The sequence below is a fragment of the Topomyia yanbarensis genome, chromosome 3, assembly GCF_030247195.1.
Source record: "Topomyia yanbarensis strain Yona2022 chromosome 3, ASM3024719v1, whole genome shotgun sequence".
Taxonomy (NCBI): Eukaryota; Metazoa; Arthropoda; class Insecta; order Diptera; family Culicidae; genus Topomyia; species Topomyia yanbarensis.
The window spans coordinates 150,192,383-150,209,133 of NC_080672.1; the positions used below are offsets into that span (position 1 = coordinate 150,192,383).

Sequence of the window (16,751 nt, forward strand, 5' to 3'; positions counted from 1 at the left end):
GATTTACTCCGTCTTCTCAACATTGATATTCGCCTCCGAAACCTTCGTTCCTACTCTTTTGTCCGTCTTCCAGTGTCTCGTACTAATTATGGCAAAAATGAACCCGTCAGTAGCATGTGTAGAGTGTTCAATCAATGTTACAATGTCTTTGACTTCAATTTGTCTCGCACTTCTTTAAAAAAATTGTTTTCGCGCACCCTTTCCCAAACCTGATAGTGTTAGCCAATTATTTATGTTAATGTTAATACTTTACCTATGTAAGATAGAGTTTAAGAAGTGTTTATTTTAAGCAGTGTTTAGTGTTAGTCATTGTATCATTTGGTTTGTTTGTTAAATGTTGATACCTAAAAGATAGAGGTTTTGTGCCTACGGGAGAAGGAGCTTTTGAAAATCCACTCCCGCGGGTTTTTCCCTCTCAATAATAATAACTACGTTCCAATCGTTCCGGTTTTCTGAAGTACGTGAACGTAACCCAATTAGATTCATTCAACAGTGCAATAGAACCATTCTGGTTTCATTTATCGCAAGTGTTTGTCAAAGTGTACAGTATGAAGTTGTTTACAATTTATCATATACTTAGCTAATGTTACTAATAAAAGTTGGATATTTTCGGAATGGGGTTGACGAGTAGATGACGAAAATCAATGAATGAAGCCACTTTGAAAACCAAGATGGCGAATTCCAGTTAAGACATCTCTATAACCTAAAATATTGACATTTTCGAAAAAAGATAATCATAGAATAGATATAGGTATATTGATTTGTGATGCGGATGATATGATTATAGAAACCTTCTCTGAACCAGAAGACGCTATATTGGCCTTCAAAAGGGCATCGCTCATCTACTCGGCAAACCCGCTTAAAAATACCCTCATAGTTTATACAGATATTGTTTGAAATAGCTCCAAGGTACCATTTCTATCATCTACTCATTAAGCCCGTTTCAAAAATTCCCAAATTGTTAGGGTTATCGAGATTATTGTTCAATCTGAAGTCTCCATTCTGGATTTCAAAAAGGTGCCAAATATCCATTTTCATCATGTACTTGTTAAGCCCGTTCCGGAAATACCCATATTGTTAGGGTTATCGATAATGTTGCTCAACCAACGAATTTTGATAAGAATGTGAAGCGAATTTTTTACGATCTAAATCCCAAAAAACGAACTAATTCAATTTACGAACCCTTGGCTTGGTCCGTAAATAGAGGTTCCAATGTACACATTTGATGCAGAAAAATGTGGGAATTGAACTAGATACTTATTCTACCTATTAGTATTCACCAAAAGTTGAAACTCTTTCTCTCACAACTCTCTGTCTCAGTCTTTCTAACAGCAGACTTCGCTGTTGGATCCCATTCATCGCATTCGGAATGTTTTCTCTCTGAATGTTGGCGCAAATGTAACAACTGATTCCAAAACCGATTTTACCATGTTCAGAAACCAATAAAGAAAATTCGTTCAGGTCATAGTGACAACTGCAATAGCTGCATCCAGTGCCTCAAAATCATCAACATGTACCAACAATAAGAAACAAGGCAGCATCGGTGGTGCGAAATTTTACATTCAGTTGCCAATTTCTGATGAATTTGCTGAATTCAATATTCAGTTTCAATGCTTCCCTCATTCATTCACTTCCAAACTGACTGAAATTTTATGCAGAATCGAATGGTTGAGTGCAGAGGAAATATAAATTCATTCACAAACCAAAGCATTCATTTGTTATTATGTGGACAGTTTGAAGGCAGAAGTTCTTTTACATTTTCGAGCATAACTGAACTGCATAATCTATATCTGGTGCACTTTTGCTTGATGATCTCAGAGCGGACGGACGAGGAAAACAAACAAACCTTCGATTCATCGCGGCGGGCATAAATAGAATTTTATTTCTCTTTCAAGCTCACGAAGGGTGGTTAATTTTTCTAAGCTCGGATTCTGAGCAGCATTAACGATGGTAGCATTAACGTGCGTCAAGGGAGCATGAACGATGGCGATATGGACTGTATGGCAATGTCGCAAAAAAGGTTTCCAATTGCAATGGCAAATCGGACGCAAGTCATTCTAATGGCCAGCCACAAACAAATATTCCTTTATTATTTTTATTTTTTCATCTATTACTTATTTAAAATACTGACGACTCTGGTAAGCTAACGCATTGAATCGTATCAAATAAACAATTTTCATAAAAAATAATTTAATTGAAACGGTTGCATTTGTATAGTTCCTCTAATCGATGTTGAAATAAGAAGTCATATATGGTACGGCCCGTCAGTACTTCGAACCCCGGGGCCCGGCGCGGCTCTCGACGGCCCTGCCCATACCATTAACTTATAGGGTAATGAGTTTATTTTCACCTTGTTTCTATTTGCCATCTTTGTTCAACGCATTGGGCGACAATTGAGGCACTAAATCCGAATTTTCGTTGCGCTCAAACACGAGCATTTCATTGTTTTCAGGGCATTTGTGTTATTAGATTGATTCTAATCAACGAAGCAAAGCTCTTGATGCCAATTCATACGCATTCCATCGATTGTAGGCCGAGTAATTAATGAATTAGTGAGGTACCTTCCTTAATAGGATGAAAATAGGCAATTTACCCTTTGTAAAAGTGATGGTAGTGGGCCTTCTTATAGATGGATATACTGGATATATTTTTCCTAGAATTCATTTTACATTCAATATGTTGAACACCCAGAATTGGAACTTAAAATCGCAACGAAAGACGTTGTAACAATGGGAAAAGTTGACAAGTGCTCTAAGCATCAGATGCTCGAGAAAACATGAAAACCGAGTGACTGTCGATCGAGCCAGTAAGAGACAAAACTATTCTGTAAGAACAACATTGCTGCATTGCCTTACAAGTTGTAAGTTACAATATTACATCATCACAAAGTGTGAGGAAGTTGATAGAACTGCTGATCATCGGCAATTGTCGCGTCTTCGCGTTTGAATAACTAGATACTTCAATGGTTATCAAAGTTGCTAAACTTTCGTATTCTTTAGTTGCTGTTACTATTCAACTCTCCCTTGCCGAACACCTGAAATGAATGAATGATAAAATACTTTCATACTTTACTTGATGGGCTATATTGTGTCGATTTCGAAATGTATATATAGTTTATTTAGTAACGTTATAGCAGATCAACTTAAAGGACGTGAGTTCAAATCTATGTTTTCTCTCGTTTTGTTATATTGCGATTTTTTTAAAGCTAAAATAGCTCAAGCCAGTTTACTGTGCATCTCTCCTTTTTATGTGTTCATTACAGCAAATTAAGTTTTCAAGTGCCGCCCACGCATCATTGTGCAGTCTATTTTTTCTTTGGACAGTCTTAATCTTCAAAAAGGCAAGCTAAAATCGTGGCTTCAACAAGCATTGCTCCTAAGACCCGGTGATATTAAGTCTTTTTTGGCTTTCTATCAGTGAGAGAATTGAAAGCCCGAAAAAGCTCCATCATTTCTGTTTATAATTACAAGTTTATTCAAATTAGAGGATAATTATTGTAACCAGCCGTGCCTCTGTGACCACTTGCCTTTCTGAGGGTTAAAGAATATTATTAATACATATATTTTAAACATGGTATACAACACATAAATGATATGATAGAACGTTTGACAGATGAGTAATTATTGTATTCATCATTGAAGTTGTTTTGAAAAAGGGATATTTTGAAATCAGTGTATCAGTGATTATGCAATGAGAGCAGATGCGTGCCTTAAGAGACATGATCTTCTACAATTAACAAAAAAATCAAAGCTTTTTGAGCGATTTAGTGGAGGGGCTAAGACATGGTCTTTATTAATCACATAATAAAGGTTCAAGTAAATTTTATTAATACCTCGGCATGCAAAAAATGGATTGCGTTAAAATCGTTATCAATATGATGGCTTCATTCGTCAGTACAGTATTAAAATTCGCACAAAAAACGGGTGTTACACGCAAGCCAATGATTAAATTTTAAAAGCATTTATAGTATGTTTATAAAAGTGCACGACAAACCTACATGATGGTTGAATCAGTTTATTTGTACCCTGCGTGTTTGGCTAGCGTATCATCTACTGCCCCCACAAACATTCAAACTATTCATTATGAACACCATAAAAGCACCTAACAAGAATTATTTTTAATCAGTTTGATTTTTCATTGCGCCTGAGCTAGAAAATATACCACAGAAATACGCCATATGTACCTCAGAGAGCTTGGAAGCGCCCTACGAGTTAGGATAGACTATCCACTACCATCTCATGAGCTCACATACTCATACCAACGCCCCAAAGAGATACAGTATATGCGCCCCAGAAAATCTGAAAGCGCCCGGCAAGTTAGGATAGACTATTCGCATAACGCCCCATGAGCATACTACCTACCCGTTAGCTCAACATACTCATACTACTGACCCATAGAGCCTGAAAACGCCCTGCAACTTAGGATAGATTATTACCGCCTCATAAGCTTAAATACTCATTTATATGCGTCTCGGAGTGCCGTGCGAACTATGAGAATATCGGACTTGCGCCCTAGGTAGTTTAAGAGAGCCCTGCGGCCTATGCGAATATCAAACTGGTGCCCAAGAGACTCTGAGAGCGCCCTGCGAGCAATATGCATATCATACTGGCGTCCCATATAGTCGCTGTGAGATATGAGAAGCACCCCAGCGAGTGCGGAAGCGCTCTCCGAGCTATGGGAATATCATACTAGTACTCCAGAGAATCTTACAGCGCCCTACGAACTATGAGAATATTAGACTAGCGCCCTAGCGAGTTTAAGAGCGCTTTGCGAACTATGTGAAAATGGTAAAAGCACTCGAGAGAATCTAAGAGCACCCTGCAATCCATGAGAATATTAAACTAGCGCTCCAGAGAATTTGTAAGCGCCCAGTAAACTAAGAGAACATCAGACTAGTAACCTAGAGAGTTTGAATGCGCCCTGCGAGCTATGGGAGTATCATACTAGTGTCCCAGAGAATCGAAGAGCGCCCAGCGAGATATGTGAATATCATACTAGCGCCCCATAGAGTCTCGGAGCGCCGTGCGAACTATGAGAATATCGGACTTGCGCCCTAGGGAGTTAAAGAGAGCCCTGCGACCTATGCGAATATTAAACTGGTGCCCGAGAGAATGAGAGCGCCCTGCGAGCAATGTGAATATCATGCTGGCGCCTCATAGGGTCATATTAGCACCATAGGGAGCTTTAGAGCACCCTGTGAGCTATGAGAAGCACCACAGCGAGTGCGGAAGCGCTCTCCGAGCTATGGGAATATCATACTAGCGCTCTAGAAAATCTTATTCTCGGAGCGCCGTGCGAACTATGAGAATATCGGACTTGCGCCCTAGGGGTTTTAAGACAGCCCTGCGACCTATGCGAATATCAAACTGATGCCCGAGATACTCTGAGAGCACCCTGCGAGCAATGTGAATATCATACTGGCGCCCCATAGAGTCATATTAGCGCCCTGTGAGCTGTGAAAAGCACCCCAGCGAGTGCGGAAGCGCTCTCCGAGCTATGGGAATATTATACTAGCGCTCCAGAGAATCTTAGAGCGCCCTACGAACTATGAGAATATTAGAATAGCGAGTTTGTGAGCGCCCTGCGAATTATGTGCAATCTATGAGAATATTAGACTAGCGCCCCAGAGAATTTGTAAGCGCCCGGCAAATTAAGATAACATCAGACTAGTAACATAGAGAGTTTTGTGAAGATCATCTTAGCGCCCTGAAGAGCTTGAGAGCGCCCTGTGAGCTATGATACTACGTATCACACTGAGGCCCTAGCGAGCATGGAACCACTCTTCGAACTATGGGAATATGATACTGGTACCCCAGAGAATCTGAGAGCACCCTACGAACTATGGAAATGTCAGATTAGCGCCCTAGCGAGTTTGGGAGCGCCCTGCGAGCTATGGAAATGTTATACTGGCGCCAGAGAGAATCTGAGAGCGCCATGCGAGCGCTGAGAATATAAAGCTAATCTAGAGAGTTTGAGAGCGCCCAGCGTGCTATGGGAATGTTATGCTGGCGCTCGAGAGAATCAAAGAGCGCCCTACGAGCTATGTGAATATCATACTTGCGGCCTATAGAGTCATACTAGCGCCTTAGATAGCCTGAGAGCGTCCAGCGAGCTATGAGAATACCATTATAACACCCCAGCGTGGAAGCGCTCTCCAAGCTATGTGGATATCACAATAGCACCCCATAGGGTCTCGGAGCGTACTGCGGGCTATGAGAATATCAGACTAGCGCCAATGTGAGTTTTAAAGTACCCGGCGAGCTATGGGAATATCACACTGGCGCCCCAGAGAATCTGAGAGCGCCCTGCAAACTATGAGAATATCAGACTACCCTACAGAGTTTGAGAGCACCCTGCGAGCTATGGGAATATCATGCTGGCGCTCGAGAGAATCTGAGAGCGCTTCGCGCGCTATGCGAATATCATACTAGCGCCCCATAGTCATACTAGCGCCCTAGAGAGCTTGAAATCGATTTGCGAGCTATGAGAATATTATACTAGCGCCCTAACGAGCATGGAAGCGCTCTTCGAGCTATGGGACGAGCGGCCCAGAGAGTGTGAAAGCGCCCTACGAACAATGAAAATATCAAACTAGCCCCGTGTGAGTTCGAGAGTGCCCTACGAGCTATGGGAATATCATGCTGGCGCTCGAGAGAATCTGAGAGCGCCATGATATGCTGGCTGCGAGATATGTGAATATCATTCTAGCACCCCATATAGCCATACTAGCGCCCTGCGAGCTATAAGAATACCATACTAGCGCGTCCGCGAGTGTGAAGGCGCTCTCCGAGCTATGGGAATATCATACAGCGAACAATGATAATATCAGACTAGCGCTCTCAAGAGTTTGAGATTACCCTACGAGCTATGGGAACAAAATGCTTGCGCCAGAGAGAATCTGAGAGCGCCCTGCGAGCAATGGGAATATCATACTAGCGCCCCATAGAGCCATCCTAACACCCTAGAGAGTTTGAAATCGGCCTGGAGCTATGAGAATTTTAAACTAGCGCCCTAGTAAGTTTTGGAGTGCCATGCGAGCTATGGGAATATCGTACTGGCGCCCCAGAGAATCCGAGAGCGCACTGCGAACTATAGGAATATTAGACTAACGCCCCAACGAAGCTGTGAGCGCCCTGCGAACTATGAAAATATCGAACTACCGCCTGAAGAGTTTGGGCGCGCCCTGCGAGCTATTGGAATATCATACTGACGCTCGAGAGAATCTGAGAGCGCTCTGCGAGCTATGGGAATACCATACTAGCTCCCCATACAGTTATACTAGCGCCCTAGAGAGCTATGATAATATCGAACTAGCACCCTAGTGAGTTTGAGAGTGTTTATGCTAGCGCTCCAGAAAATTCATGAGCGCCCTGCAAACTAAGAGAATATCGAACTAGCGCCCAAGAGAGTTCGAGAGCGTCCTGCAAGCTATGGGAATATCATGTTGGCGCTCGAGTGAATCTGAGAGCGCCTCGCGAGCTATGTTAATATTTTATTAGCGCCCCATAATCATATTAGCGCCCTAGAAAGCATGAAATCGATCTGCGAGCTATGAGAATATTATACTAGCGCCCCAGCGACCAAGGATGCGCTCTCCGAGTATCATGTAGCGCCCCAGAGAGTCCGAAAGAGAAGAATCTGAGAGCGCCCTGCGGACGATGAGAGTTTCATCATATCCTAGAGAGTTTGAGAGCGCCCTGCGAGGAATATCATGCTGGTGCTCAAGGGATTCTGAGAGTGCCCTGCGACCTCTGTGAATATCATACTAGCGCCCTGAAGAGCTTGAGAGCGCCTTGTGAGCTATGATATTATATATCATACTGGGGCCCTAGCGAGTATGAAAGCATTCTCCGAGCTATGGGAATATCATACTGGCACCCCAGAGAATCTGAAAGCGCCCTACGAACTGTGGGAATGTCAGATTAGCGCCCTGCGAGCTATGGAAATATCATACTGGCGCCAGAGAGAACCTGAGAGCACCCTGCGAGCTATGTGAATACCATACTTGCGCCCCATAGAGTCATACTAGCGCCCTGGAGAGACTGAGAGCGCCCAATGAGCTATGAGAATATCGTAATAGCACCCCAGCGAGTGTGGAAGCGCTCTCCGAGCTATGTGGATATCACAATAGCACCCCATAGGGTCTCGGAGCGCCCTGCGAGCTTTGAAAATGACAAACTAGTGCCCTTGCGAGTCTGAGAGCACCCTGCGAATATCATACTGGCGCCCCATAGAGTCATATTAGCGCCCTGTGAGCTGTGAAAAGCACCCCAGCGAGTGCGGAAGCGCTCTCCGAGCTATGGTAATATTATACTAGCGCTCCAGAGAATCTTAGAGCGCCCTACGAACTATGAGAATATTAGACTAGCGCCCTAGCAAGTTTGAGAGCGCCCTGCGAATTATGCGAATATCGTAAAAGCGCTCGAGAGAATCTAAGAGCGCCCTGCAATCTATGAGAATATTAGACTAGCGCCCCAGAGAATTTGTAAGCGCCCGGCAAATTAAGATAACATATTAGAGAGTTTTGTGAATATCATACTAACACGCTGAAGAGCTTGAGAGCGCCCTGAGAACTTTGAAAATGACAAACTAGTGCCCCTGCGAGTCTGAGAGCACCCTGCGAGCTATCGGAATATCATACTAGCGTCCTATGAGTTTTGCAAATATCATATTGGCGCCCCAGAGAGTGTGGAAGCGCTCTGCAAGCGATGGGAACATCAGACTATCGTCCGAGAGAATCTGAGAGCGCCTTGCGTGACTTGTAAGTATCAAACTAATGTTGAAACGCTCTGCGAGGTGTGGGAATATCATACTAGTGCTTTCAAGTATCTGAGAGTATCCTATGAGCATATCATACCAGTGCCCCATACAGTCTGGGATCGCCATGTGAGTTATGAAAATATCATACTAGCGCGTCAGGGAGTTTGACAATACCCTACGAGTTTGAATAGATTCACAAAATTCCAATTAGCTGGGATCATTAAATTTGCCTTCCAGAATGATAAGGCCAACGGAATTTTTTTTTGGGTCAAAAAATTTTTTTTTTCGGTTCCAGGAGCTGGTTAGTCGCCGACTAACCGTGACTAACCGCAACTACAGCACTGGTGGGCCCCCGGACAAAACCCCCAACATTTATTGTCGATGTTCATACCTTTTATATTTTTTTCGTAAATGCACCATATCTAAAGCTGTATTCGCCAAATTCGATTGAAAAATGTAAGTGCTACATTTTTTTTGGACCGCGCAAGATCTTAGAAATCTGGAAGAATTTGAGTGACAAAAAGATTTTGTTCATTCTAATTCATCTCGCTTTAATAGGTACTACAATAATAATTTAACAACACATATAGGCGTTTTTAGTAGAAAATCATCTCAGGAATTCAATGGGGTATTAAATTTAGATTTTAGTATTAAAAAAAGTTACCAATGAAATGAATATAACTGTGTTGTCGCGGACTTATTTACATTAAGAGTGTCATCTCATTATCGGTAAAATCGTATTGAAGGATCTCATCTAGTACAACTGACGTAGAATTTAACCGAGTTTTCAAAAATCATAGTGTTATCTTGCGCCGCTTTGCGCCGAACGTTGATATTTGGTCATTTGTAAAATTAGTTTATGCATGGAGACCCATGGTATTTTTTGATTTCATGAAGTTTTGCATTATTATTCCCCGGTGGATTTATTTTTCTGAACGCTGCTTGTTAGCTCAGGGGTAGTTCAGGGTTCCATGATTCCTATCTCTTTGGTAGGTATTGGTCGTTAGCTTTACTGGTGACCGATGTAAGGTAAACGCGTGAGTGTGTGAAGTGTTGTTTTGTACCCGATTTTTAGTTATTGGCCAATGATGCAACGTTTATTTTCAAGTACAAACTCCCTATTGAATCTATTACAATCAACAATTAAATTCAAAACTTCCTTCAATAATTCACTTCCAAATTGACTAGAGTTTCATGCAAAAACGCTCACGCCTCTATTTCAAAGCATACGCCTCTATTTCAAAGCATACATGCAAAGTATGCTTAGGATATTTTAGCACGAAAAACCAAGTCAGTACTCAAAAGGAGAGATATTCATATCATCATTGGAATTGAAAATCAATGGAAAAGTATTGAGCGGCTTAGCTGCAGTATGCATCGTATGAGCAACTGTCACTAGAGCATAGTAGGGCATGATTTGAGATCTTCATCAAAATCAAATAAACCTGTCATCTTTTAATAGCTGTGGCGATAACTATAAATAAATAAACCAATAAAACAAGAATTTAAGGCATTCTATCAAACACCTTGAGATATGCTATCTCTTATAACTATTATAAACGCATACGTTCATAAATTAGTACATCAGGATTATCTCTTAAAGAGCTATAAAGGGATTATTTTCTTACGATGGTATTCAGATTGGACTGAAGATCTATAAACAAATGTATAAAATTACATCATTTTTTATTCACTAGATTTTAAGAAATTGGAACCACCCTAGCTAAATCGTTACTAAGGACTACCCTGGGTAGTCAAAATGTTTCAGTCGTGTTTTGAAAAGTTAATAAAATTCACTTTTGCGAAATTAAAAAAAAATTAGAGCCGCCCTAGGCTGTCTAATTTTCATTTCAGCGTCCTAATTTAATCAAAATCGAATTCAGTGCACCAAAATTACCCTTAGATGATATTTGATGCAAAATTCAAAAAAAGTTCAAGATTTTTATTTGTGCATTTTTCGGATATCTAAGATAAGAAATATATGCTTAATTCAACTTGGTTTGTCTGCTAGAGTTAGGGTTCGTCGTGGTTGCGGTAATTACCGCAACCGCGCGGTATTTACCGCACCCGCTCCGAAAAATCTGCGGTGCGGTGAGACACTTTTTCCCGCAGATGCGGTGCGGGAAAGAGCTTTTACCGCGCGGTTTTACCGCATCGCGCCGCAAAAAAATTGATAAAGTGATAATTTTCATTATTCTAAATTGATATTATTTTTACGACATATTTTGGACTAGTTATTTGATACTTCTAAGTAATAATTCACAAACTAACCATTTCAAATACATAAAATGCAAGATCTAAATAGAAACAAAATTATTAGATTATTTAAAAACAATAAATTTGTACTTTTAAATCCAATTTAAAAGTGCATCACTTCTCCCGATTTCTGTTGGTAATCGTGGAATTATGAATCGTTTTCGATATCAATTTTTCAATTGTGAATTTTGACTAATTTAAAGGAATTAGAGATGAACTAATTATGCTGGGACTTAAACACAACCCAAAGAATATAATTATCTTCATCCAAACGAATTTGGAGTAATTGGCAGTAAAAGATACAAATGTATGAAAGCATCCAAAATCAGGAGGGGTCCAAATTAGGATGATTATTCTATCATTCGTTCATCAACATCGTATTTCTATCTTCTTTGATTGCTGTGTAAATTAAATATGAATTTCTCTGCAGTCAATTTTATTGGACTCTTCTCAAAAAGTATGCTACATAACTTTTTTTCGCGTACTTCCATTCAAATTTACTATAATTTTCTACCAACTTAAGTCCTACTATTTTTCAGTTAAGACTATTTTGTAGCTTTTTTGAAGCTTTTTTGCCAAATACCACAGAGTTTGACTCCCGTTCACTTCAATTGAAGTTTTCGCCATTGGCTTATTGGGAAAATATTAGAGAAAAATACATTAAATGCTAGAACTTTCGAACTAGCCTTAAGAAAATTACACTTCATACATTTTTAAAGGGATCAATCTTAGTTTTTGAATGAGAATACATCTGTTTCTTGAAGAATGCGGAAGTGAAGCCCTGAGTTTTGAGATATTTTGTCCGTAAAACCCCCTATTTTTAAAAATCATTTCTGCTGTATGCTACAAATCATACATTTTTTGCAGTTTTTCTAATGTTCAATAATTCTGTACCGGTTGAGACCGGACTTCTGATTAGATGTAATGTATAGAGCAATTTTTTTCGTCAAATATGGCGTCGTTCTTATTAATGAAATACAATGTTTTTATTTCACTGTATTGGAATATATGCGCTACTATATACTGGTATTTCGACTTTGAATTTTTGTTGGTTAAATTCCTTTAAGAATGAAAGGTGGTTTTACTACGTAAATGCGATTAACTGAAGGGTTGCTAAAATAAATGTTTTCCTATTACTGCAGTAGAACGTTTTTGGATGTATAATGTTTGCCTTAAAATGAGCAGTATTTCATTAATAGAAAATGCAAAAGTTGATTTTTTCATAAACATTACATTCTGAGGAGTCTCTTAAAGTTAAATTTCGTGTGAATAAGAATAACATTTTATTATATATTGTTACACAAATGAACAATTTTTCAACACTATTTTTTAATAATATAAAAATTTTACCGCATTACCGCGCGGTGCGGTGCGGTAAATAAAGTGCGGTAAGCGGTGCGGTTTTATTATTTTTTGCGGTTGCGGTGCGGACAATCCATTTACCACCCACATCCACGCCGCGACGAACCCTAGCTAGAGCCCATCAGACTACCAACTATCAATTTTCTTATGAAGCTGATAAAATCGGGTCAAAAGCTAATAAAATAGGGGGTAGATAAAATTGGGGGCTGATAAAATCGGGTCTCCACTGTATTGAAATGTTTCTCATTTCAAAAATCTTGAATTAAACGCAGTATACTGGAATTAGTCAATAATTATGTGATGCTTTATCACTTTAATTGATTGTAACTCTACATATGTTTACACCTGCTGACACATTTTTCTTTGATAACTCGGCTTGGCTTGCAGTTTAAGGATTGTGCTTTAATAGTTACAAATATTCAATTTCACTGAATGAAAATTGATCATATTCAGCCGCATTCATTTTCAATATTCAGTGACGCAGCTTAAAAACGAACAAATCTCCCATTCATCCATGCACATTTTCATTCGTCTCCGATTATTACACGAAGCGACCGTGCAGCAACGAATCAAACGCATCAAAGTAGGCCCTGGCATAATGTTAGCTATGATAATTGTTGTTTTATATGGTTTGCTGACATTTGAGAACATTTGCCTAGATAATCAGTGAAATGAATATTATTGTACGATATTCAACTGAATGACTAACATGAATTTTTGAATGAATATTTTTTCTATTCACCACGAGTCGCATCAGGTTCACTTTCAGCCGTCAAAAAAGAGCTTCGATTATTTTAACTCTGGGTGCTATCTTTGTTCCTGAGAAGCAGTTCAATAAAAAAAATCTGAACTGGTAATTGTAAAATACTTGCATTTGAGCGAAGCAAAAAGTTGAAACTTTATATAGATAATACGTATAATGAAATGAGCTTTTGCTGGAATCTGGATGGCTTAGGATGAAATACGAAAAAACCTGAAAAAACTGGCAACTGACAATAGATTGCAATAAGCTAGATAACCGCAATGAAATCTACGACGACAGAAAACACATACAAAATATTTGCAACTTTTATTTTGCCTTGTATGCTCCTTTGCAATAAATAAAACTAACAGGAAAATATGCTTCCAGAAAGTAATCTACTGCTTCTTATGTTTCATTTATCACTCGAAAATATAGGATGAGGACGAGATGAAGAGAGTGTGTGAGAAAGAGCACGTGTTGCTAGGGGAGGGGAATACATGTGTACCAGGGTTGTTGTTGCCAATATTTCAGTACTATGGTAGGAAGAATATTGCGGCACTGTATGAGGAAGTAATTGCGATGCACACCAACCACAATTCACACAACATTCATCAACATATGGTCGTCCGTGTACTCAGCGGTTTCTATTCATAACGGGAATGTTACAACTTGTCCTTTGTTTCACTCGATTTGTTTAGAATCACTCCGTAGCGTTCAAACTGTTCTAAGACAACCAAAACGTTTCTCTGATCACTGTCTGGTTGCAAGTGGAACAATAAAGCACACGAGCGACCATATCAGCGTGACTACTCAGTATGCCAGTGGCGGCTGAGATGTGGAAAGCATTTTTTTCTCTTGTAACGTCCAGATTGTACAAAAATATGTCCGTTCCGGTGGTCGTGCCGATTGGCAAACAATAGCAGGAAGAATCTTGAGTTGGAGTACCATAATCATTACAAATCAAATCATGGAGGATTCTTTTCTACATGGTCAGGCAAGAACAAACTCGCCCGTTAACTTTCTCAAATTTATATTCGAGCTTGTTACAGTCTTCAGTTATTATACGGGTAACAGTTACTATGGCTTGGGCCCGTGCCACATCCGCTGTCACACGCTGCTGCTCCGGCTCGGTGGCCAACACTAACACCACTGAATATTCCAACTACACCACCAATGAGTGCCCCTACGATCGCCCCCGCCCCGGTGAAGACGCTACCAATGCCAGCTCCTACAAAAGCTCCCATCAATGCACCACCACCGATGACCCCTCCCACCGACACCATTACGCACTGGGTGGGCTTATCCTGACCGGTTAGCCATTCCCACAGTGATGCACCTGCAAAGATGCAATTAGCTGAATGGCTAGTATATCTAGAACTGCACCACTTACTCGTCTCTTCGTCGGCTGTATCACGTTTGGACCTGACATTAACGCCTTTCAATGTATTTCGCCCGTTTTGCAGTGTCGCCACATCGCCCTGATCTTCACTCAGATTAGTGTTCTGGTTTCCTGATTCGGAACACAGTCCTGCAAACGCCAGCACTAAAACTATAATGAACTTCCAAAAGACGCGCATGTTCTGCTCCGGCGCTGGACCGGTCCGATCTTCAACTGAGATAAATTGAATGCAATTGGTACGTGAAAAAACCCCTCCGTCCAATGCGCCTACAGTGTGCAAATCATATAAAAAACTTCGGACTGAGCGGAAATGTTCCATACGAGAATATATGACATGTATACTATCATAACAGTTGGCACTCGACAAATGTTTCAATATGTGATCTGGTCTGTCGGAGTAAGTGGATTAGCAGATTACATTACGGTAGTAGCTCGATAGCTGTTGGGATTATTGGAGTTTCCTCGGTGGGTAGGGCGACAGGTGATTAAGTGATGTTTAGATAATGTTTTTAGCCATGAAAGTTTCATCTGTTAAATTGATTTGTTTACAAATCAGGTACATGGTTTAGTTTAGCGCTGTTGTGAAAGGAAATAGAGTGTGCATAATAATTTAAACTGCAGTTTATATGAGTTTTGGTTAATGCAATACTATTAATTTTAACCTTCGAAAAGCCTACCTAAAATCGTGACTTCAAGAAGTATCACCCGTAAGACCCTGTAAGATTGAGAGCTTTTCTGCCATTTTAGCAATAAAAGAGTTGAGAAAACACCTAATCATTTTTATTTCTAATTCCAGTTCATTAGAACAAGAGAATTGTATCCTGCCAGCCCTCGAAAGCCGCTTGCCGAGTTTTGACAAAACTTTGATCTCTTTGTTCATAAAATGTAAAATATTCATCGGCGATAAAACAAATCTCTCACTAATTCGTTTATTTACAAAACTTGTGTTAATATGTCAGACTACTCAATTCGATGGTTTCAGAGAAATCGTGCACAGCGACTTCGAGAATATAGTTAAGACAGAGCCGGCTCATGTCTAATAGAATTTTGGGTTATTGTTCACAATCGTTCTACCTTGAAACGGAGTAATGTCATGTCAAGTGATCCTAGTTTTTTTTTTCGTAAAATCGCCGATTTTCGTGAAATGAGATTTTTAATTAGGGTACCTTCTGGTATAGATATTTCGTTGAAACTCCTTTTTTGTGTAGGATATTAACCTTCATTCTTGTTCAAGACCGTATTCAAACGGTTCGAAAGTATCACACATTCGTATTCCGGTTTATTTTCGAACCAATTCTTTTCATTCGTACTTTCAAATATCATACGTTTGTATGAATCGGGCCATCCTTGTTTGCATCGTATCATTAATTTTTAACGTTGGTGATTCGCAAGTAGACAGTTGCGAATCGTCTGTTTGTTCGTTTTAAAATTTAGATCGACTCATCTGTCCAACAATTTATTTTATTTTATTTTATTTGTGATAAACGTATACAAAATGTTAAATCATTCATGAAATGTTTCCCTGTTTACTTTAGGGCTTTTTTCAAAGAACCCTTTTTTAAATCGGTTAAATTCCGATAGAGTAAATTGTAAATTTTTCCCTTAAATAAATTGTATCAACTACTGTAACGAACAGTGCTATTGTACTTGAGAAAATCATATTGTTAGCTAATTTAGCGTGAGACAGCTTAGCCACATAGCTGAGTCTACCAGACAAGTTGGACGCAAACCCGCCATCTGGAGCGAGCAGACCTGTGATTCACTCGTTTGCCCGGAATACTCAAACGTATGGGCCACGGCTAGAAGTCGGATTGAGTGGTAGCGCAGTCGCGAAAAAAGCGATAAGGAAAAGCCGCGTTAGGTAACGACAATATTTTGTTTAGTAACAAAAGTTAGTATTTAGTATATTTGATTTAGCAAAAAAATATTGTCAGTGCCTAATGTGGCTAGCCATAGCCCTTATGTTGAGTATACCGGCCCACAGTGGATCCTCTCCATACAAAAGCTGGACAAAACCTCAAAAGTAGTTTAAAATGTCTGAAAATATCATCTAAGGGTAATTTAGGTGCGCTGAACTCGATTTTGAATAAATTAGGACGACAAAATGAAAATTAGACAGCCTAGGGTGGTTCTAAAAGTTTTTTTTAAATTTCGCAAAAGTGAATTTTATTAACTTCTCAAAACAGTTGCTTCGTAAGTGAACAGAAACATTTTGATTTCCTAGGGTAGTCC

General features: G+C 39.8%; 1 protein-coding gene across 1 annotated transcript; it reads right to left on the reverse strand.

Annotated features, from left to right (window-relative positions):
• Nucleotides 1-14,133: 14,133 nt before the first annotated feature.
• LOC131692897 (uncharacterized) lies at nucleotides 14,134-14,754 on the reverse strand. The gene is made up of 2 exons (XM_058980270.1): nucleotides 14,511-14,754; nucleotides 14,134-14,456 (listed from the first exon to the last, which is right to left on the reverse strand). Exons 1-2 carry the CDS (start codon nucleotides 14,695-14,697, stop codon nucleotides 14,173-14,175), a joined length of 471 nt encoding a protein of 156 aa, XP_058836253.1. The 5' UTR covers nucleotides 14,698-14,754; the 3' UTR covers nucleotides 14,134-14,172.
• Nucleotides 14,755-16,751: the final 1,997 nt, after the last annotated feature.